Below are 25,370 nucleotides of genomic sequence, written 5' to 3' on the forward strand. Positions count from 1 at the left end.
GAAGAAAGTTGTATAGTACATTGAGATATCAAATAATAATAGTGAAAAAATAAACAAGGCTTTTTATGTTACAAAGAGAGAACCTAAATACATAAAATTCTTGCCCTTCCAATTCCTGAATTACATTACCTTAGATTGATTGAAAAATCGCGTATATTACGCCAAGAAGCAATTTACTCCACAAAGAAAATTGTATTTTAGGTTGACATTTTGAAAAATTTTCAAAAAAAGTACAACGCCCCTTCAAATACATTTCCCATGTCCCTACTATTTTCCAACTTTTCCAACAATGATGAATAGAACTCCCAAAATTATGGAAAATAAATATTTCTGTAGAAGCGCCCTAGGAAAAAAGCTACAATAATCTATTGTGTTCCCTAGTAAATATAATAATTAATCGTCGTACACTCACTAAGTAAACAAATACATGAAATCAGATGCTGCCAAACCGTACGAGCATTGCATTGGTGGACATTTACTGGGAGAATGCACGACTCTACATCTACATAAATAACCCTCGATCCACCAAAAATGTTTTTGGCAGAGGGTGCAAGCACAGGTGGGAGCGGTAGCGGATGAGGAGGAGGAAGGATATTCAGGAGTGTGGGACTCGACTATTTGTCGCCGGAGTTTCAAAATTTTACAAAATATCACCTAAGAAGAGAAACCATAAAACAGCGTGATGGTCTGGAGGGACCAGTTATTCCATAACTTGAAATAATCTTTAATGATACAGCCCAGAGCAAACTTTTACACAGTCAGCTTCTCTCATGGCGACAATGAATGCGTGCCATCACTCATTCAACTCGAGAATGAATGAGAGAGTGAATTGAGAAATCACAGCTGAACATAAGAAATGGGCTAGACCTATGCTCGAATGAATAAGAAACGCAGCTAATACCTCTCTACGCATGACAAGCCATTGTTCCCACCCGTGAATATCCAAAAAGTGCTGGATCCGATGGCCACCACAGCTGGTGGCGCAAACATCCTCTTCTCACGTGGGAGAGAGGGGAAGGAAGCCTGCCTAGCTTTCGGCCGGTCAAACCGGTTCCCCGACCACCACTTTTCCCTGCCCGCAGTACGAATCCGCTGGTGCCTCATCATCTGTGGACCACTTGAATGATGTTCCTATCTTATAACCTGGAATTTGTAACGGAAAGAGAATTGGGCCGAGGACCGTCATGTTTATTAAATATACAGCAGAAGGCTCTTCTATTTTAGGAAATAGTCGATCACTTTCTTTTTACCCGCTTGACGGACTCGCAAGTCTTCCCCAGGTCTCCGCTCCAATTCCAAGATCGAGACTGGATTCTGAGCGAACATCGGTTTCACGGCACGGCCATCGCACTGTGCGAAGGGGAGTCGATGCCGAAGGTACAGTCGACCAGACGGGAAGTTGAAAGGGAAACATTTTCATAAAAAAAACAACTGTCTTAAATCGCTGGCGTGTTAACGTCACGTTGAAGAGAGACACCTTCAGCAAGACATTTGAAAAAAGTCTTATTGGACAACTTAGAATGATTTGGTAAATTTGGTTTTCCAACAATTGGACACGTTGACTAATTGGTCCTCGAGAGTCATGAAATAATAAACATTGCATAATAAATTTTTTATCAAACTCCATTGCAGCGATTCAGCTCGCAATATTTAAAGTACACACGGGAAATCATTTGTCAAGGTTAATTTATGAGTACAAAAATATTTCCAATTCCAGTTCAGGTGCAAGTAAAGCTTCGAACCTAAGTCAGCCACCGGGCTAGAAAATTCAAATGACATCTACATCAGCATCTTAACGTTCTAGGCGTGAGGGCGTGTAAGGTCATCGTTAAAGTTTGGCCAGCAAACGGCTGACCACATTGTCTTAATCAGGAAGTTCCTGCCACTTAGAATTGAAATTGAATATTAGTGTGTGATATACGATATATCGTATATCTAACACCAGGACAGAATATGCATAAAAACCTTTGCAAGTTTGATGGTCGATTAACGTCACTCCGGAAGTTCAATTTGACGTAAGTCATGTTCCCTAAAAATATGTTCTTGGACTGTTTGAGGGAAAAATGGTTTCTTATCGATTGGTTCGGTAGGCATTTCACCTCAGTATTCTCGCTAACCAATGTAATGAGGCTATGAGATTATGCTTTCTGGGTCAACCTAAAACTCGAATGATGTATACGTCCATAAGAGATGACAACGTGCATGCAATCTTTTAAACGATGTATTTATTTTAAGTCCGAATGGAAATCCTTACTCTACTGTAACTCAAACAAACTAGTGAATTGAATATGTACTATCGTAAATGCATCTCTTCCAAACAGCAAATGTACAGTGACAATATCAGTTGACTGCAATATCAAATTGTATTCTACGAAGAATGTCGAAAATGGCGCGAGCGTGTGCAAAGCAAGGGTGAGGCACGGCGAGCGAAGGAATATAGATATATGAGGCAACGATGGCCCGATAACAAGTCCTATGCGATAGCTTATGCTTTCCACATGAAAACACTTTCAATTTCCTGGAGCTCAAGGTGGGACGAGGAAAATAGGAAATTCGAACAAAACTGGAATACAAAAATACAGCCGTCCACACGTTTCCATATATCTGAAATCATTTTTAGGGAATAGATTGAACTATTCTTCGAAAAATATCTTTGTTGTAGCATATTTCCGGCGGTGGTTCTCGAGGCTTTTTGAAGAGGCCTCTCAGAAGGGACTTACAATTCAGAAGAGGCTTCGAAGAGACCTCGTCAATTCACTACATTTATAAGGCCATTGACAGATCTAAGAGTTCTTTCTAAACCATTCCACACGGAAACACTAGCTCACTATCAATACCTTGAAGTGAAGTAATAGTATTCTACTCTATTAATACTCGAATATTATTCATAAAATATTATTAAGACAGCATTTTAGCATGAAATACTCTGTGAAAATCTTAGACGACAGAAAATACTAGATTATAATTAATGACAACCACGGTACGCAGATAAGTTCCAACCGTGTCCGATATACCTCCAGCACCTTTTAAGGCTTAATATTCTATCTTCAGCTCTCCTTACTTCTTGATCGGCTTGGAATAAATGTTCAATACACACTTTAAATACCGAATATTTCGATTGCATGAAAATTAATAATTATGATACAATGTTTACACGGGAAGACAAAGAAAATATCTGACTAAAGCCCTCCTGAGTATTTTGAAAACACCAAAAGATTACAGAATAATATGCTAAATAATTTTATTATATCTTTATCGATTACAAATATGGCTCTGGTCGTCTTTGAGAGACATTTATTGCCAAAATAAGTGAAAAGCCATACCTTTAGGTGCAATGGTAAATAATAAGTAACCACCTTGGTCAACAATCTTACAATAAATAATTATGCTTGCATAAAGTTATTATAACCTATAAATGGCCAATAAATTAATTTAATCACATACACTTAAGTAGAAAATCCTACAACACCATAGTGCATTATGCGAAGGTTTTTTAAAGCGACCGCTTTCAGAGTAACTCGGCCAAATGAAGTCTAGCAGTGAAACTGGCGTGAAGTAAAAGTCGCCAGCAATGCCAAATAGTGTAAATAAATACTAAAAGGTTACCCTGGCAACTGGTTTGAAGGAAACCTCTGCAACATAAGAACAAAATCAACCATATTTACCAAATATAAAACATTTTAAGAATTCCTTTCTTTAACATTATTGCATTTTAGGATATTCTCGAATAATTTCTGTGCTCACGGATGCCTCCCAACAAAGAGAACAAAGAAACAAATGGATTAAACAATCCATTACAAAAAGAAATGTAAAGCCAATTTTTTAATGAATACGAGAACATTATCGAGTATTCTTTTATACGCGCAGCCCTTGAGAGCAATAATGCTCGTGCGAAAATACAAGCGATGATTAATAATCTCTGAAAGAGCATCGCAAGCTGTCAAGTCCAGCTAGCTAAAGAGGCTATGGATAACGGGCGGCCTTTTCCTATAAATATTTCACAGCTTGAACGAGATTCGACGAAGGTAAATCCTACGATAAAATAAATCCTACGATGGCAACATTTCAATGGCTAAGGTAGCACTTTCTTACATAACATTAAACTCATCTCGCTCGAATTCTAAAATCCCATTAGGAAACTAATCAACCCCATCAGGAAATGACCTTCAGCAAATTGTGGCAACAAAAAAAATCTCCGCTATTTACGGCGATTATGACAGCTGACAAAATGCAATGAAGTTGATCAGACGAAAGTACGATATCGGGACGAAATTTCCTTGCTCAGCCCGGGGACTCGTCGAAAGCACGGAAGCCCATTTCAATAGCAAGGGAAAGAATGTGGAATTATCTCGAAAATCCCAAAAAAGAAATAAAAATCAGAAATACGGCACACGAGAGATCGATTGAAACTTATTTTGAGATCCATCAGAAACTTAAAGACTGAAACCCTACCACTCAATCAATTCTGAATTGTAGATGACTCTTTCAGTGTCAAATATTGTTATATTATAAGGCACTCTCAAAACAAAATAATTAATTAATACGAAATAATGGATGAAAACTTAAAACAGGAAAACTTTCAACTTCTGGCTGGACCAAAAATGCACAGTTCAATAATATTTTTTTTAAGTTTCACTGATTTATATGCTATGATACCTTTCTCTGACACATCTCTCACACCTCCCTCAATAGTATAGTCTTGTTGATGTTTGTATGTTTGTGTCCTTATATGCTGCTGTTATACGTGTCACTATAAATTGGCAATCCTGCTGTATGTGCACAATTTTTACTAAATAAATAAAATAAATAAATAAATAAATAAATAAAAAAGACCTCATGATGTCAACTATTCGACGAAACCGGTCGTTTTCAAAATAAAAATCAGTGGAACACACAAAGTTACTATTGTTCACTTATCATCATGAAGTTCCATCAAGGTGAGCCGAAAACCATGGAAATCATCTGATGAATGCATATTTTTCTCAAACATAAAATACCGACTTCTCATATCAGTGATCAAACAAATATAGAATCTAGCATCTCTCAATTATTTACCGCGAACGACGACTGATTTAGCATAAACAGGTGACATATATGCACGCGCGAGTAAAAGAAGACGGTATTTTCATATGCCGCATGCGTGCTGGGGGATGCCTCCGTCGCTCACCTGGATAACGCAGGGACGGAAATCAAGGGATCAGTTTTCGAATTTCAGTCCAGGCGATTCATCTTTCCACTTTGACTTTTATGTTAGCGACAGGGAAATTAAAATAGAAACGAAATACCAAGGGCCGAAATATTCCTTCAATACATCACGTCGTTTATATTTGATCGACAGAGATTTTTACGATTACCAAGACTTATTGCGTTTAGTACATCGCCGATATGGATCCACGTAACGGAGATCAACTCCCTAAACGATATATGTAGATAATATGTATTTATACCGATGAGGCTAAATACAGCGTTTACGTACATATCATCATTCGGATGTAACTCATGCGCGTAAAAATTTCACAATGCTATGCTCGAAATGTTACGCATGCACATTGCAATTTTTGGTTTATACACGAATTTTTTACCTTACATACCAAAATTCAATGTAATCGAAACTTAATTTTTTAAAAACTACAATAATACACCTTTGATGGAAAACGTAAAAATTTACGGAACGCTAAAATTAATCCAGAGGCAAAAAAATATCAGGGAACACCATGAGAGCGAGAATATAAACGGTGAAAATGTATCTCGGTATCATTCCGCTGAATATGAGTTTTCCAGGATAAAATATTGTGAAGCCATCCACGAGATAGACTGTGAACGCAAATGCGCCGCGTGGATTACTTCTCCATTTAACAAAAGGGGATTTGGTATACTCAAAGCATAAGAGCAACATATCCAGGCGTATTTATAAGTTTACAATTGGAAAATAAGTAATGGTTTGAGTAGTAAAAAATTGGAAAGTCCACCGAGCGTAGACGTTTAACTATAAGTTACCAGGGATAAGGAAACAATCAGCTTGATAATACCGTACACTATGAATACGGGAAAATTAAAAATATCATCTCAGGTTGATAATTTATGGCATCAATGAAATGGAAAAAAGTGTCGCGCAGAACTCCAGCGCTAGGGAAATTTGCATAATCGGTGGTCATCTAGGAGCCCGTTTTAGCCAACCACGGCGTACATAAGATTCATTTACTTCGACTTCGGGGCCACTGTGAAATGATAAGACATGCGACTCTCACTCAAGCAGCCGAAATGTTTCTAGGCGGCGCCAAAATGAATGAATGGATCAAGATGCCACAACGGGGGGAATTTGGGGTGGACGGACGAGAGGGCGCCACTGCTTAGGGCTTCCTATGCCTCAGCGCCTCTGAAGATGAGACCGACTCCAGGAAACCTTTTTATAACCCGTCCTGTTCATGATATAAACGGAAAAATTCCAAGTCTGATGCAATACGGGATGATGAGCTAGCCAGCGCACCTCCGTGCTCCGGAGAAGCCGCCTTGGCCGAGAGGAATGATTCATCGCGGGCGGGGGATGGGGGCGACGGGGATTCTTGGAATGCATATATCAGATGAAATGACTGACCATGACAGACGACGCACCTCCGCGAGAATTATTTCGACGCAGCGGATATACATATGGATCGCATGGACGGAGATTCGTCCAGTTATTGAGACGATTAGCCCAAGGGCACGAGAAAAAGAAAAGTTCACCATCCCCGAACTGCAACACTGCTCCAAGTATTGGAATATAGACTTCTTTTATCGAATGTCCTTTGAGCGGCTCCGAGGTCATCCAAAAATAGTAAACAACCGAGCGAGGCCTATTTCCCACAAAATGATTTCGGGGAAAGACATTTGATTGATACCCATTGGCTAAAGAAGCACGGAAGAAAATCTAGCAAAATAATGCGCTGAACACAAATGTTAATGAAAGACCAGGTTCCTATAAAGTGATCCCTCATACTCATCAGCCAAAATAAAAGATAATTGCCTTTACCATGGAGTGGATCCGTTAAAGAGTGCAAATAATGTGGGTTTCAACTAAGTCTTCGCTTATAATATAACATTATTCGGGTTATAAAAAGGGCTTCGGCAGTTAATTGAAGGTAATTTGTACCACCAAAAGATTTATTTATATTTGAACAGACAGATTTGATAACCAACGACTAAGGCTAAAACTAAGCCTAATGCCATTCAGATGTAAAAAATACTTTCGCATTACCACAATTAAAAATTTCTTTTGAAAATATCCCGGACACACTTGCTGGAAGAGAAACGAAATGCTCGCCAGTAGAGGAAGGATTTACTAAGCGTTAATGTTTGACGAAATCGGTTAACATTAAGTTCATTAGAATAAAATGAGCTAATTTTTGACGATAAAATATAATTGATTGACACTTTTCAACAAGTGTGTACAAGTGTGGGAACTGTGTCTGGACAAAAATTAGTGATGTCGTACGACAGCTCTAGATGGCACACGGCCCTCATAGGTATCAGGGACCCAGAGCACTAATTATACAAATTTCACCGTAAGTAAGTTGATCAATAAGGGAATAGAACGAAATGAATAATTTAATTAAAATAATAAACCTGCACAAAACGGTCAATAAATTATCCATGGAAAACAGCATTTTCCCACGATACATGCATTGTAAAATCTAACGAGAAGGAAATTTCGAGGGGCATTCAATTTCAATGCCTACGTAATTAAAGAAATAATTGACAGCTACAATTTAAACTTCTCCATAAAAACTTTAAATACTGTGTTACACATTGATTTTTACAGACTGGGGAAAATTAACAACGCACGGGAAACCGGAAACCATCTTTGAATAGGATCCACATTAAATTCAATTATATTTTTCTCAGAGTCGAATCGTTAATTACTACAATTGCAGAGTCATAACGAAAGCTATGAAATAAAAAATATCTGGTTGGAATCCGACAAAAGGACACACATGATAACACGTAATTAGGAACGAAATTCAAACCAATCAGAATTAAATCGTAACGAAGTTATTTGTTGAGTGGAAAATGGCAGGAGAAATAAAAAGTAACCGATAAATTACGTATTACCGTGAACTGAGAGGAAATTCGAAATTTATCCATCCGTTGGTCATGACTAATCCATAATGAATACTCTTGATGGGACACAACATCCACCCCTGACTTTGGATGCTCCAACAATGCCGAAGTTTTATTACCATGGAAAGTTTTCACAAAATCCCACAACGTCAAGTCACATGGCAATACATTAAAAAAAATACCCCGACTTGAGTCCACTTATAAACCTAAATAAATAATTTCAAAAGTTAGTGCAGCGAATTATATCAATAATCAAAGCAGTTTCTGTCAGTTTTAAATGAATGAAAAACGAGAGAACGCCACAATCATGGCAGCCCGGGACGGAGTAAGCTGCAGGGTGGCAATACGGAATGAAGCTTCGCGCAGACGCCGACCGTGAACGGGTCGACTGCTGAAACCTCAGCTAACGCAACAGCTTACTTACAATACACCCACGGGAGGAATGCTTCGTTTTAAATACCTCACCAACCGTGCCCCGCCCTTTCCAAAGACGCTCCAAATCGAAATTTCCTCCTCCAATGACATCCTCATGGACAAATGAATGTAATCGGAAAACAAACGGAAAGCTCGTAATGAAAAACCTGGAGCAAGAAAGCAAGGGTTACAAAAACAAACCCTCTCAATTATCGCAACCCTCAATTCTTCGTGTGGCGAGGACATTCTACTGAAAGATCCCAACCCTCTCATAACATCCACCCCACCCGGAGCAGCAGCAATTTATGGGACATGATAAGATGGTCATCATCATCCTCTCTGCCATATCCTTCTATGGTTCGACGACTTGCTTCTCGTTCGCCGGCCCGTCGACTTGGGAAAGACACATGGACCCACATAGTCCTAGGTCTCACGGAAATGAAACGGGAATGCGAGAGGCAAGCCCAGGGGGGTCTTGTAGGGAAGAGGTAGAGAGCAGTGGTTGGGGGAAATATCGCGAGAAATGGGGGAATGGGAGGGGGCAAAAGGAAGAATGGCGACGAGCAGGTGTGAGGGACGGGGCGACGCTTAAAAATGGAAAAAAAATCCGCGAGATTGAAGGACGCTAGGGAGGAGGGGGGCGGGGGGAGGATCGACGGACGGGACATATTTTAACGCTCGATGCTCAGCATTTGACGAGATAGTGTCACGAGTTTCCTTTTCCCCATAGCGCACCATGGCAACTGAAATTTTTTTCCATTAGATCACGATGAATAAGGAGGCTGAATGACGGACCGCTCACAGGAGCTTGTTAGCTTTAATCAAAATACAAAACTATGGGGATATCCACTGATGGCGTGATGGCCTCCCCACACCTCCACACGCCCCCGCTATGAATCCACTACAGTCAAGAGTGATTTTGGCGCACGACTGAAGAGGGACTATGAAAAGTATTGTTTTTTGATATTCCCCCGACATTTCAACATCCGGCCAAACATCTCATTCCTATGGTCACCAGACCATAATTAACGGGCATTAGGGGCTAACTACATCCATATAAATTCCGACAAAAAATACATTTCCCCAGAATATTCAATCCTGAAAAAAACATTCATTTCGTGCCTCCAATATAAACTAAATGCCATAATTACACAACTTTAGGATGTTCATTTGAATATTTAAAAACTCTCTTCTCAATAAAATTATAAGAGCCAATAATGATTGCATTCACCGAGAATTAACAAGCTTTGACGATTTCATTGCCTGCTGCCTATTGGTATGAGTGCTACCCTTGACTCGAGATCACTTCACCCATCGCATCACAGAATTCTGTCGACGAAACGCGCCGAAAAATGTCGACCATCATCTTTGTGTTGGCCGGTCCTGGGAGAATGAAATCAATTTTGAAACCTAGTCTCGATGATACAGGGCATTATAATTAAAATAAGCTTAAATAGTTAACCAATGGAAAAAAATAAGTGTGAATATTGTGGCATTTCTATCAAAGTTAAAACACTGCATACGAATGAAATATCTCCGAAAATGGGTAGGTAGCCGGAGCTGCGTAGAGAGATAAAATGCGAGATAACACATCGATTTATAAAAACCTGTCACGCCCTTGAAGTATATCTAAATATTCTCTTGCAACCAAAAACTTTGAGGTTGACCATATTATGCCCAACCACCGGAGGAATATACGTAATATGTTCATTAATTATCTCACATTAAAATTACAGCGATTAATATTTAGAAAGACTTGTTGTTTGAAAAGCGTTTGCGGTTATTCAAATTCTTCCAATGAAACAGATTCTTAACACAAACCTTTCTAAAAGAAACTCACTTCGTTAACTCAGCCAGTTGGAGATTTTTTAAGCGCAGATTAGTCATTTTTTACTTCTTATGATTTTTCTACTAGCAACTAATATTTAAATACTCAGCTTTTTCCATAGCTTACGTAAAACGCCAAGCTAAGAATTATATTGGGCGCAAAATCCCTCTAAATGTGCTTGGATTCCTGATCAAAGCCTCAAAAATGCTCAATATATATTATATAACAGCCAATTGTACGGTTTCTGGAAGAAAATCACGAAAACGTCACACTAAGGGATAGGAGAAAAGAAAAAGGAATAGTAAATAGCCCCTGCGCTTTCTCCAACCATGGTTAACAAATTAATTGTCAACACCGAATGTGCCCTGGAATACAATTTCGCATGATAATTAAGCCATTCGTTCGGTTGAATTTAAGAGCTAGATATGAATGAAGTATTTCGATTATCAGTTTTTCTTCACGAATTTTCGACTTCTACTAACTGTCTTCGCTGACGGCATATTTCTTGTTTCCATGACACTATTAAGCCAAATCATCCCTCACTACACTAGTCTTCCAATTTCCTTTGCTTCCCCCCCCCCCCCAGCATATTCGACAAGAACCCCGCCTATTTTTTGTCCCGTAGCAGCTAGCGTGCGGGCCTATCCCACAGCTGGCCTCCCCTGTAGGTTTCCCCTTCCAGCCTGGGTGTGCCAGAGCCTGTGCGGTATGTTTTTCTGGCGTCCAGGAGGCTGGCTCACTCGAGGATCCCAAGAGATTTCATGACATTTTATTTTCGACGTGAATACAATCCCGACAGCCTGCTTAAGGTTTTTTGATAGGCATATCGGGGAGTACTCATTTGGTGTCTTTAAGGAATTCCATGCACTAAAAGGCGTCGACATGCGGCCACGCGACCTTAAAATATAAGTGAAATTATATTCGGCACAAAAACTCTCTTGGGACCTCAAAAATGACGGAAAACCTTCACGGAGAGAATGTCGCAACCATGTGAGAGACGAAAAAAAAGAAATATATTGAAAGAACGAATATTATGAAGTGATAATCTAAATAGAGTATTTTCATCTAGTTTTAAGGACAAATTAATGAAAACAGACATCCCCACATGTTCGCTAAGCAATGATACCACGGCAGTGTTCTTATTTGAAGGAAGATAAGTATTATTCAGACTCGGAAAATGTTCTCATGGCCAACTACTTTCCATCGCGGAAAGCTTTCGTTCCTTCCTTCGATGCGACATGATATTAGAAGGCTAGCAAGCAGCCTTTGCGGAATTTCAGGCGACGTGTGAGATAAATAGACTGACGCGACAATGAGTAATTTTTAGTATAAGAGGCAGCGTATTCTCTACGGTGAAAGTAAATCAATAAGTACTTTCCATTCTAAAAACCTACAAAGGAATACGAGTAAATACCCTCCTGTGCTCCCAAATTATAAATATTTCAACAGTTAGTCCCTCCGTGTACTTAAAACCGCATAAGAAAAACAGGACGTTTAAATGGCGCCATATAGTATGCAATGAATATATATTTAATTATCAGTCATAAATATATAATTATAACTGAGAAATGATAGTAATGACTCTAACAATCAAAAAGTACGAAATTTATTTCTACTTTTCAATGGAAAGAAAATAAGTTATGTGAAAATAAAGTTAGTTCAAAACAATTTCATTCTAATTAGAAGCATCGTTCATAATACTGAAAAGTATGAAACATTTGAGGGACCGGCAGCTTTTTTTAGTATCCCAATTTTTACTTGCAAAGGGCAGACATAAGACACCACTTTTGTCGACTAGCATGTCACGAAGGAGTCAAGCGCAAATGGCACAGGTATCGCGTCAGTCTCAAGGTAAGGGATCGATACTCAAAAACCAGAACGCTGCGTGAGACTTCAACACGGCTCTTTCAAGAAAGAGCCAAAAACACGCGACCGAAAAAAGGTAATAAGCCCTCAAATGTATTTGAATGCAAGTAAATGAGAGAATGTTTAATTATTGCCATAAAATATGAACTGGGACATGCATACGACCTGCTATGGCCACTTTCACGATCAACTCCTAAAAGGAGATGAAGGCCGCGATATTATCCTCGGCTCCTAGAACACTGCCGCGTATTTCCAATAAATATATCAAAATACGCCTTCAACTCCTTCCATGGTAACCCCACCCACGCAAGATACCTGACATGGCGGAAGCGTAGGAAATTCAGCGCGTACAACTAACGACATCTCGCGACGCGAGTAAAAATAACTTATTCCAAGGATTCGAGGGTAAATTTCTGGAATTCATGATCGGAATTCTCAACACACAACCTAGCACCAGGCACATGCAACACCGAAAACACACACTTAAGAAATGGTTGTTACATACCGTCAGTACACAGGTGTGACTCGGTGATATGAAGTCGAGACCACGGCTTCCGTTTCCAGCAAAGCAGGTCTTGATGTTTAGCATAAACTTTCTTCTGATTGATTTTAGGGAATTAACACACAGAGCACTATACTGGCTCGGTTTACTTGAAACCTCGCCTTCAGAATTGTCACTTTCAGAAAACACGGCGAAGAGAACGTCGTCTTGTGCGGTGATACCCAAGTCGGAGGCGAGATCAGATCCTGGTTTTCCTACGTAAGCAGCTTGTACTAAGTTGTAATCCTTGCCATGTTCAATGGCGCATTTTATAGGAATCTCCGTGTATGAATAATAATTTTCGTCATCGTGGCAGACACGTACCAACTTGGAAATAAATGGAGAGGGATTGGAGCTATTCATCTGTGTGGTCAGAAAGTAGCTGAAGCCCTCCGAACTGAACCCATAAACGTAGTTGATGTGGTACCTCTCCCTTGCCAGCGAATTCACGAACATTCTGGTGCCAGTGGTCACGGCCGTCTCTGCAATCATAAACATTTTCTCCCTATCGAGGCTCCGGCTGGACACGGCTGGTACTTCTGAGCGATAGGGAGAATTTCCAGTGAATGTTACGCCGACGTACATCACTTGAGACACCGGAGGATTCGGAGGACCTGGAGCAATGAAAGCGACTGTCGACGCAGTGGAATTATTTGCTACCACAGCTTCCTTCACCACTTGCTGAACATCAGATATATTGTGAAGATTTCTAACAGAGCAGATGCCCTGGAAGAGGCTTCCACAACTAATTAGACGCGTTGTGGTGTAGTCGATGACTAGTGCCTTGTTCACGTTGTCAGTCAGTTTCTTGACAATATTTGGAGGACAGTCGAGGACGGAACACTCGGGTGAATCCTCTTTCGGACCCGTAGCTTCGCTCATTACCAATTCCAATTCAGGGGATAGCTGATAAAGTCTATTGACTGCGCCTATGAATACTCTGCCTGTGTTCTTGTCCACAACAAGGTGATTGAATTTTTCGGTGCCGGAAACATCGCTGAAGGATCTCACGATATCGCCGGCGAGTGCGGGTGCAGGACCAAGGATGCCGAGGAGGAGGAGCAGCGCTACAAAGGAGGTGCGGGCACCAGCAGTAGACGCGCCCGCCGTGGATCGGGCCGCCCCTCCGGCCAAAATTGCCGCTTGCATTCTTGTGGCCCTCGTCACGTCATATGGAACCTCCTGGGAAAAGGAGGGGTAAAATCATTACCGTCAAATCACACCATTTAACAAATATACAAAAATAAACCCTTGCATGACGGAAAACGAAACATTTTCGTTTTTTGTATATGAACCATGTGAACATTTCAGGGCCACATTTATCGAAGAACTATGTCATTGAAAAAAATATGCGCATTACATCACGAAATGGAATCCGATTTTCAGCACTTTTAAAAAAATTTTAGAATTTATAACATAATAACAATTTTCAAGAAATCGAAGCAAATAGAATATACAAATAAATATTTTATCATAAGCGCTTTTTCCAGGAGGCATGGTTAACAGATGAATTATCATTTCTCTTAGAAAATTATAATTACTACAAAATACTACAATTATGAATGGAATACTATGCTCATTAATTCGATTACAGTGAATGGCTTCAAAAACTGCATCGCTGATAAATACCAAAAACTATTTATGGAACCTATGAATCGGGAGTAGGCTACGGGTTTAGAGATTAGTTATTTTGCCGTATCACCTCGTTAGCATAAATCTCTCGCGATAGTATTCAGCACATGATTAATTTATAGAATCACTTCATAATCAGACAAGAGTGCACTCACTAGTAATCCAATTCACTATTTACAAATTAACTGTCACAGGACAAACTCAGGGCGTTGAGAAAAATTAAATAAAAAAAGACGACGTATCGCGCGCTCGCGAAGAAAAATATTGCCCGTCTCTTTTACAAGTTTTTTAAGTTCATAAAACTATGCACTAATTCTATGCTAGGGACATCGGTTCTTAAATTGGAAATTCGCTGGACCAATACGACACATTTAATCAGAATACTCGTAATGCGACATATCCCACACCGTTTTTATAAGACAGTACGGAGATACCATAGAAATACGAAACAAACTCGAATGTTATACATGCCAAATAAATTGCTTCTAAGGATGTAAGGCCTACATATTCATTGATTAGTGCACCAACATAAGGACGGCATAACTTTTCACTCCCCGCGACTATTCGCCCCGTACGCTAGTATTGAAATTTCTAAATAAATCCAAAAACGATGCCAAACATTTTATTTCTGACATTTCACTGGATTTTAATAATACTTTCATTCATCATAATATCAAACCAGGAAAAACTTCGTGAATTACAAATATATCGTTACTCATAGACGGTTTCAAGTTTCGAGCCACGTAAGCGGCTAAATTCTTACGCCGGCTCACCTAGGGCGCAAGTGCACAAACAACATATAAACTATTTAAAAGTAAAGGCACATGGGGAATAGGAACTAAGTCTTACATACAATTCTGTGACAAACAATACTGGCGAGGTTATAAGAGATGGAGAGGCAAAAAAGTTCTCATACCTTCAACTCTGTCGACGAAATACTGCCGTTGGTAAGAATCACTCGTTATCTCGCATTTATGTATCGATGATGATTATTACTATCAACAAGAACTAAAATATGTTATTGTATATTGTTTCGGGCGTAACCGTCCCCCTATGAATAAAATACACGTCACTTCCACCCACTAAACTTTAATAATTTCTGAACACGTGCACATTTCACTATTTTGCCAAGTCGAAACTCGACCTGGGGTTAACAGTTCAGTTATACAGGAAGGGAAAAGCCGAGAAAGGGGTCCAAAGAAGGAGCGGGCAAACGTTCCACGAAAAGGCAGCGTCGTCACTCACCACAATATAAGTCCTATCCAATCACGGCGAAGCACAAAGTTTTAAAAAGAGAAAATTACTGAAAAACTTCAAACACTTTGCAGAAAGTCTAGAGAGTTCTACTCAACATACACAAACACACGATGTAGACCAAAGAATGACACTTAGCCGGCAGCACGGGCCAAAGAGAGAACCTTTGTCACACTATGAACCTAAAACAGTAACATCCCACTCCTGAATGAGAGAGTTAAGCGACGGCGGAGGCGGTGTTTGCCGAGGAAAGCGTCGGGCGCATGCGCGGAGAGAACTGCAAGAGGGGAGGGCGGGGAGTGCACGGACGACGCGTCCTAGAGGGATCTCTTCAATTCTTCCACTCACACATGTCACTCCGAAGCTCTCAAAGGGAAACAAAAACTAAGGATACCTTTTCGGCTTTAAGAATGACTCGCGTAGTGGAAACGAAATGACCGAATGGGAATATGAAAACCCTAGCGGTCCCTGTATTCTGGGCTATATACTTCATTTTTGAGTTGATTTCGTCCGTCTTCTGTAATTATCGGATTTGTTTCCATAGTAATAGTTATTAACATGTGCCTTGTTTACAACTGCTTTTTCTATTCCTCTTGAATAGTTTATGATAATTCATTAGATGGTTAATTTTAGAAGTGCGCATATGAATTCATCATATCGCCGTACATGGCGATGGTTCGAAATTACAGAGCGTAAAACTACGGTAAATTTACTCGAGACCGTGAGTGTTTGTAATTATGATTACACTGCACCGGTTAAAAACTATGGAGTGTACATATCGCCATGAGAAATTTAGCCTGCTACACCACATTAAGCGATATTCGTAAGAAAGGCTAGTCGGAACACGCACACGTTTTTACGCTGACCGATACATCGTCGGCAAGAAAACATTTTTGAAATTATTCGGTATGTGTAGAGTATCCATGGTAATGTTCGAAATCACCAATGAACGTGAGAAAGACTTCGAATTGGAAATTCCTGTCAGGTAACTACAGCCTCTTTCAAATAGGTTTCATCGAAAAAAATATTATACAAGGTAACATATCCATGGTTGTTCACAATATTTTTGAGTTTATCATTTAAAACTTTCATTTTACTATATTCTAAAATCATTCGATCGTATTCTGACTCATTCGAATCGATCAACCAAGCGTGCATGTTAGCTTAAAAAATGTTCCAATCGATTGATTCTGTGCACGAAAACCATCTTAGCAAGATGGTTTTCGTAGTTCCAGGAAGATATTGGACTGGTATTGGCAGATCGGAGGTGACGATTGGGCGGTGTTTTGTTGTTTGTGAACAAAGAGAAGGTCAAAGTTCAAAACATGGTGAAAATAATGAGGTGGGAGATTGGTAGGAAGAAAATAAATCGCTAAATTTGGAAGAATTTTTGGCAAGGGTTTTTTAGTAGTAGTAGTATTTAGGGGAGGCGACCGACGGCTGAGGTCATTTGCGCCATAGGAGATGGACAGGAAAGGGTGGAGAGAAACCCGGTGTCGGCATTAGCCTACTCTTTACGAAAGGCGCTAAGGGGTCCGCAGGTTAACGTCCCATCCGACGGACGGCGTACTCACTCAAAGTGCCCTCCACAAAGCACCTCAAGTAGGCATCTAGATACCTCTGAAAAATATTCAACACCGCTGGGATTTGAACCCGAGCCCTTTGGATGGGAAGCCAGTACGATAGCCACCGCACCAATCCCGATCCCCAAGGGTTTTAGGAGAAGCCATCTTTTCGAGGGGATTCACTACCGGCCCCTTATCCTGGTAGTTGGGCAGCTTTTTTAGTGCAGACTTACATATCTGATGGTAGAATCTACAGCTACACAGTACCCTGCAAGCCGCTGCAAGTGGGTGTGGCGGGGAGGGGGGGGGGGTTCAGGCACCACCCGTAAGTTGGAATGAAACCAAGTAAGAATCGGCGTAAATATATTAGTGATAGCTTTTTTTCAATCATCAATGCAGCGCCAAATTTGATTCGAGCCCACAAATGTTTTAAAACAATAACTATGGATAATTTTAATGTTAATATTTTAATGGTAAAACTTTTAAAGTTCCGTAACTTGTTTTCGCTCATTGTTTTGGTAGGTGGTCCATTCAATGAAGCCTTAAAACACATAGAAATGCAAATTATTTTGGGGTCGATTTTAAAATTTTCAATAATATCCTTTTAGCTCGATGTATTTTTTTCCAGCTTTTAAAAGCCGTCCAAAATGTAGAATTACGGAAGGTTCTTAAATAGGCATCTTTTGTGGGCGATGACCTCCTCGCTCTGGGTAAATCGTTTTCTACCCAGCCATTTTTTCAAGTTTGGAAATAAAAAATTACTGTGGGTCACATTAGATGAATACGGTGGATATTTGGGGATCGGGATCGTGCGGTGGTTATCTTGCTGGCTCCACGCTTAGAGGGCCCGGGTCCGTCTCCTGGAGATAGCAGGTTATTTTCATTGGTACCCCGATCCCTACTTGAGGTGCTTTGTGGAGAGCACTCACTTTAAGTGAGTACGCCATCCGTCGGATGGGATATTAAGCTGTAGGCCCCTTAGCGACTTTCGTTAGGAGTTGACTATTGCTGGCGCCGAGTTTCTCTCCACCCTTCTTCCTTTGTTTCTCATCCATCCCTAATGGCGAAAATGACCTCCGCTGTCGGTGGCCTCCCCTAAATCTACTACTACTCCTACGGAGAATTTTGTACTTATGTGAACTTAAAAAAATCACAATTTTCGTAGTCGAAAGTGCCCATTGGTATGGGCATTACATCGACGTAAGTGAATTTTTTCTTGGCGAAATGAAAACGTTTTTTCTTGATTTTTTCGCACAATCGGTATATGGCTACCACCTTGTCTCCCGATTCCACTCTTCTTCGCATCTGAATGGCCTTTAGAAATCAACTCTTTCGACTTCATTTGTCTATGGAGTGTAGTCGTGTATCCATGTTTCGTCCACAAGTAAAGTATCGACGCAGAAACTCGTCAAAATTACGAGGGAAAAGCGCCAAGCCAGCCAGCCTACGAATCGACCACACGATTTCATTTACTCTCCACTGAGTGCATACGCGTCACCCATCTTGGCGAGATTTTTTAAAACCCAATATTTCATGTAAAATTAAAAACTCAGTACCTTTTCATATGCCAGTGACCTCATTTGGTGAACCATTCGTCGAACACTCAAAACCATATCGGGAATTTTGTCAATCATTTTTCAGGAAGTCACTTCCACTGGACATCCCAAATGATGTTCATTATTTTTGGATGTACGACCACGTATGAACTCATTTGCCCAAATATTAACAGTCACAAACACAGGGGCAGATGTGCCATGAACTTAACCCAACTCGGCTTTGATCCCTTTCGGTGTAAAGCCTTTTTAATAGAAGTGTTTAATCACTGCATAAAACTCATTTATTCCCAATTTTCGTAGTAAACAAAAGTGTGTTACTTGAATCGACTATGAAAATGAAACCATGTAAAATATCTTGCTGAAATTTTAACACCAGTCTGTTGAGAGCTGAGACTTACTTAAAGCAAACCTTTTCCAATTCCACGAGCGCCATCTCTTGGATTTTCTAAGGAATTATTGAACGATCCACATATTGTAACTCGTAATGTAAAATGCATTTTTTTGAGGCAATGTTTTCTATTTGAAAAAGACAAATATTTTGAATTTTTTCACAAGTGATTTCTGGCCCAACGTAAGGATGCAAAAATTAAGGAAGCGTACAAACTAAAGTAATTAATACAATTTAGAGAGATGAAATGAACCATTACAAAAGTATGGAAAATTTTGTATGCCGAGTAATAATATTTGAATCTACTCCATACATTCCATTCTTCGAATTAGATACTCCCAATAATAACCCTGTCTTTGGAAGCGGATTCTGAAGACCGGGCGGACCAGGTTATTCCAATGGATCATCTTTCTTCATTGCAAATATGAATGGCAGCCAATTGAAAACCTAACGGACGAACACACTAGACCAGTCCGCGCAACAACTAGGACATAACCCAATAACTGCGTGCGCCTGTGAGTTATCCTACCACAGCGAAGGAATACTCGTACCAATGCGTAACAGCATTGTTGCCACCTTTCGCGCGGACTGTGTCATGGCAAGTGCTTGGTTTTCATTTGATTATCCCTTTTATTTGCTCCCCTGCTTCTGTATCAGAGCCATATTCACCTTACCATTCACTGGATGTGTGCATCAGGTTATCAGCTACGGTATTTCTACAAGTTGGACATCGTGTTTCAACTTATAAAATTTTGGGAACACATACCCTGCTTCAATTCTCGTGAAGCTCAAAAGGAATTATGTACAGCTGCCATCGGACATGGAAATTGTGTATCGTGGATGGCCCCCGTACCTTGATGTGTGAATTTCACACGCGCTCGGGATAGGTACTGGGTGAACTCTACCATCACCTACCAAACCGGCCTCCGAGTTGATTACTGTGTTTATGGTTATTTTAGCTCGACTTGTACCTTACTTCATGCTTCTGATTCAGAACTTTCAATACGTGATATGATCTCAACTCAAGAAAACGCAAGTCTGTACGTGAAGACTCAATTTTATTATTTTTAGAGGGATCTCGACGGTTTTGAAGCCTTTCCAATCGAGCCTATAAAGCGATGCATTACGCCCGAAACTATTTGCAGTGCCAGCGATGAGGAATGAAGCAACGAAAACCAAATACTGATCAACACTTCTAGTAATTCAAAGACAGACAAGGTTTATGTTTCAGTCTGCTAAGGTGTGCGGAAAAACCCTGAGGAGACCGATAGAAATCCAGGGCACACCTAAGGACTCTTGACCAGAACAACCTAGGGTTGAAACCCCCTAAGGTGGGAAATAAATATTTCACTTTTCTGTTTCACTCGCAACCCACGTGCGGTCAACATGACGACAGGGGGTGGGATCGTGAACGTCATTGATAATGGTGAGAGAGTTAAAAGAATCGCGATAAGAGGAATTAGCTATTAGATGGAAAGGATCCGACGGTTTACCAGCCAATGAGTCGAAAAGAAAAATATCTCCTTAAAATTGAGAAAAAAGTTTTGAAAGGAAGGGTTTTAAAATATCCGGTGACTGCCCCAAGACAGAAAAACTTCCTTTCTTTTGAATTTTTCATTGATTTGTCTCTCAATTGTATCACATGTATAAGTCCTACCGGTTTTTTATTTGCTGCATCCTTACCCTATGCTCGAAATTAGATCATAGAACTCAAGCAGTGCCCAGACGCGCACCAGATGCCTGCAGCGCGCTTAAATCATGTTATGTACTTGAAAATTTAACGTTAAAAAGTTTATAAGATACATTAAAATAGAAGAATTGACTTGTTAATTCCACACGAACTTTATTGACGTCATCATTGGGTAGTTAATTTAAACAAAGAACTTGGAATTACCAAGTTACTTATTTTATTTGAATATGTTATGTGACTTTCATAAAGTTACGCCGGAAGCAACAGCATTTAAGCGATGATTTTTTTAAAATAAATCTTAGTAGCTATGTTGAAAATTTTCATTGTGTTTAGACTAAAAACTAGTTATCAAACATCTTTACACTGCACTTCTACCATTAGATATGAACCATAACAACAGCATTAAAACCAATCGCGGTTTGAAGTAGGTGATGGTAGAGTTCTCTAAGCCTGACGGCGTGTGAAAATCACAGATCAGGGTAGGGGGGCCAGTTCCTTTCCCTATGCCGGCCATGGTTTCCCATCAAGATCTGGCACCCGAAAAATCATACAACTTGGGTGGAGCTGAAGGTGTTCTGAGAGGCGTACCCGGGAATCGAACCCGGACTCTGCGGTCATTAGTCCAACGCTCTGCCCCTGGACTACCACCACCAAACTATTAGATAGAAGGTTATGAAAACTCGGTGTTTTTGATAAAAGCGATTTTGAAAAATAGCCGTAATTGGGCTGTTTTTTCGAATTTCGTTAAACGTTCCGACTTGTATTTTTTTCCATAGAGGCCAAAATGTCCTGGGATTTTTTTCCAAATCCGAGAGGTCAAGGGTCAGCTCGAGTCCAAAGTGACTTGGAATGACCTTTAAACTTTTTATAAACGCCGCTTCGTTTTAATTTGTTTATTTTAATAATAACGGAACTAATTATAAGCGGCTATGGTGAAACTAGGATTATTTCTTAGTTTACTTTAAAATTGAGCTTGTTAACGAACTTCCATAATCCAATTCTCGAACTTAAGGATAAAATGTCCCTGTATAGTTTTTACCTGATAGTGTTTCAACGTTACGGACCTCAGGTATCCATAAATAAAAATTTTGTAATAAAACCTAATAACAAAATAATAAAAAATAGCACCCCATAACGACGGCAATGAGCCAACTGCTCCAATGTTTTTGTCATAAAAAGCATCTGACAAACTTAATTTTAGCAAAACAATTAGAAAATGAAACTATTTTGCATTAATAAAATATATTTAACGGAGAAACAAAATTACTTTCGTTGCAGTAACATAAATTAACTCTGGATGCAATTAGTTTTTATAGCGTCAGTAGGTATTCGGGTATACTTCAAAGTGGTGTAATTGGGCCTGTACATTTCTTTTTTCTATAATCAATTGACGATTGCCATTAACAGAGAAATTCGGATGCTCAATAACGATACATGGATATGTTGGGAAATATCAAGCGATGATCTTGTTCCACGGTCGTATAATTTGGATAATAACTTAAATGTTGCATAACGCATGGCAACGGTAATAGGATTGTCTATAAACACGATGATCATCCCGAAATTCGTTCAGGTAGGTAATGAGAGAACTCCCCTCCTTTCAGGCCTACGACGTGTGAGATTCATACATGAAGGCAGTTGCTCCTCTCCTTTGCTTGTGCCACCCGTCGTTTCTCAGGAAGATAATGGTGCCCGAAAAATCAGAGTGTGGGTGAACCTAGGGAAGAAGGGGTGACAAAATTCGCCAAGACTGAAACCTGACCATCCGATCAATAAAATTCATCTTCTTAGCGCCTTGAAAAATCAACCGGAGATTATGAAACAGACGACATTTAAAAAAATACTGGTCACCAAACGAAGAAATAAGTATTTATGAAGTTTTACAACTTAAATATAGTATAATAAAAATAAATAAATATAGTATAATAAATATAGTATAATAAAATATAAATATAGCATAATAAATAAATATAGGTATAGTTAAATTTCCTAAACAGAAGTTAGGAGATAATGATATCGGATAAAGTTGGGGAAATAATAATGGAAAATGTAATGGAAAAATGGAATAACCACCAATAAAAATTGACACAGCTACTTTGTTTCCATTCACCTTGTTACTAATGTAATCGTCTCCATTGTTTTCACTGTTAATAGTCCGATGTAAAGGCCCAAAAGTGCTACTTCCGGAATAAGGATAAATAAACATGATATGATTAGGAAAATATGTGAAAGAGAGAAATGAAAGAACGTGAGCACAGAATTATTAGGGGCAAGAAAGAACTAAGACCTAAACAATAAACTGCAGCGAGAGACTAAAAGCACAAAAGGAACTTAGAATAAAGAGCAGTGAGAGATATGGACATTGTAGAGAGCTATGGAGAAATTGGCAAACTATTCAGAACCATGGAGGAACTATCAATATCCCAGAAACGTATAACAAAGAGGTTTTGACAAGTTGGACGGAATAAACTAATAAATTATACGGTAAACGTAATAGGCCAGTGATTTTTGATCTAAGAAGTGAATATGACGTTTGCTTGGATAGCTTAAAACCAGAAATACTTGACTGGAAATAAAAAAAATACATTAAAAAACGAATTCGAAGAGGTCTGAGGTATTAGATTATATCCCGGCTGAACTACTCAAGAATAATAAAAAATAAAGGAAGAGTTTTTATTGATTTATTCGTAGCATTTATGAAGTAGGAATCTGGCTGCAAGGCTTAGCTAAATCTGTACCGATACCCATATCAAAAAAATGGAAAAGCGGCTATGCGGAGTAGTGAATTATAAGTTTCATTTTACGCTCGGCAAGTAACTAGTGTAGGATTAACCAAGTGAATGAACAAAGAAAAAATATCCCCTTAGAGGAAGATAAATTTAATTATGGAATGTAGATGTATATGCGAAATACTAGAGATATAATGTGGACCCTTATAGAAAGAAACGTAGGTTGCAATGAGGACGTATTTGTATACTTCGTGGCTTTTGGGAAGACTTTCGATAGAATATATTGTGTTTGATTGCTAATTAAGATAGGAGTAGACTGGAGTAATATATGACATATCCAGTACTTTTGCAAGCCTCAAACTGCACATATGCAAATAGCGATTTGAAAGTCGGGATGGGCAGTGGTTGACATGGTAGTAAAACAGGGGTGTCAATCGTCACCCGTCTTTTCAATATAATTGCAGAGGAAATAATGAGCCAAGGAAGGTGCAATAGAACGGAGTGAAAGTAAGGTGGAGAAATCCTCAAGTCAATTAGATTTATAGATGATCAAGTGTTATTTTAGACAGTCAACGAAAAGGTTACAATAATTTTCCATCGCATCGCTGAATTAAGTGCGATAGTTAAGGGATGAGAATTAATCTTAAGAAAGTGAATCCAATAGATGTCTCAAGAAATGGACAGGCTATGTTGAACATGAAAATTGGGTGAATAAAATTAGAGTATACGAGCATTGCACAGTTAACCTATTTAGGACGTGTTTTAGAAGATGATGTTAAGTGTAGAAGAATAGACAAGTGAAAAATCTAATGTGGAGTCAAGTCTTTTATAGTTCGGAAACATGGTATTTGAGGAAAGAGGATTAGCGTAGACTGGAGACTTCCCTGTATGGGCGTGGAGAATGAATAAAATACGAAGAACAGACATATTAACAAATGATAAAAGATATAGGCCTTGCAGGTAAAGATATGTAGCTGTTAGGAGAAATTCGGAGAATGCAGGACTGGTGGATGCAGGAGATAATGAGAAGCAATATATCGCTGAAGGCGGTAACAGAGGGGAGAATACTTGGAAAGCGAGATGGAATAAGGAAATAAAAGGCATTTGGATGGAGTTAAGGAAGGTAGGAAGTATGTAGAGCTTATGAATGTACTTTTGTGATATTTAGTATATGGTTTTAGGATATCAAGTGTCATGCAAGTTAGGGTTTAGATATGCCCAAAATGCCACTGCTAACAATAATTTTCTAGGTTGCCTTGCAACCTGGGCCTTGAAAATTAATTTTGTACGAGTTGAAATCCGTGTCGGACAATAAAATAATATCATGTACTTCACTAAATGTTATCATTCTTGAAAATGGTATGGTGACTCAAAATGACGCATGGAAACATCAAGTTTATATTAAGTAAATCGAGGGCAAATCACTTACGCCCCAGATATTGTGTGAAATCTTTATACGTGCCAGTTAAATGTCAATTTAAAATAAGATATTAAGTTATCAATTTTTCTCGGCACCCACGCAGTTTCTGCCAGTTAAATTTTGAATCCGCATCAGGAACGCAACTTAATCATTCTGTAGTCGGGGGGTTAGCCATCATCGACCAACGCGCTTCATACCCTTCGCATTTCTTGGGCCGCCTTCCCCGCTAAAGCACCATCGTGAGCCCCAAACCTTGATTAGCTTGCGAATGACCTCTTTGTTTTCGCAGCGAGCCTCGACTACCAAGACAATGACCAAAATTAGGCCGTGCAGGAAATGAAAATCTCGGCCAGCTCTTCAATGCACATGCTTGGGAGCAGAAAATGCGCC

General features: G+C 39.4%; 1 protein-coding gene across 1 annotated transcript in view; it reads right to left on the bottom strand.

Moving 5' to 3' along the window:
- The window catches only part of PlexA (plexin A), a 527,983-nt gene extending 512,195 nt beyond the window's left edge, over nucleotides 1–15,788 (bottom strand). Inside the window, exons 1-2 of the mRNA XM_071582795.1 lie at nucleotides 15,295–15,788; nucleotides 12,711–13,928 (exon numbers count right to left, since the gene is read on the bottom strand). Coding sequence (XP_071438896.1) covers nucleotides 12,711–13,895 — 1,185 coding nt within the window. The 5' untranslated portion in view covers nucleotides 13,896–13,928; nucleotides 15,295–15,788. The remainder of the gene's footprint in view (nucleotides 1–12,710; nucleotides 13,929–15,294) is intronic.
- Between the last annotated feature and the right edge of the window lie 9,582 nt (nucleotides 15,789–25,370).

This window comes from Hetaerina americana, unplaced genomic scaffold (assembly GCF_022747635.1).
Source record: "Hetaerina americana unplaced genomic scaffold, ioHetAmer1.1.p SCAF_12, whole genome shotgun sequence".
Taxonomy (NCBI): Eukaryota; Metazoa; Arthropoda; class Insecta; order Odonata; family Calopterygidae; genus Hetaerina; species Hetaerina americana.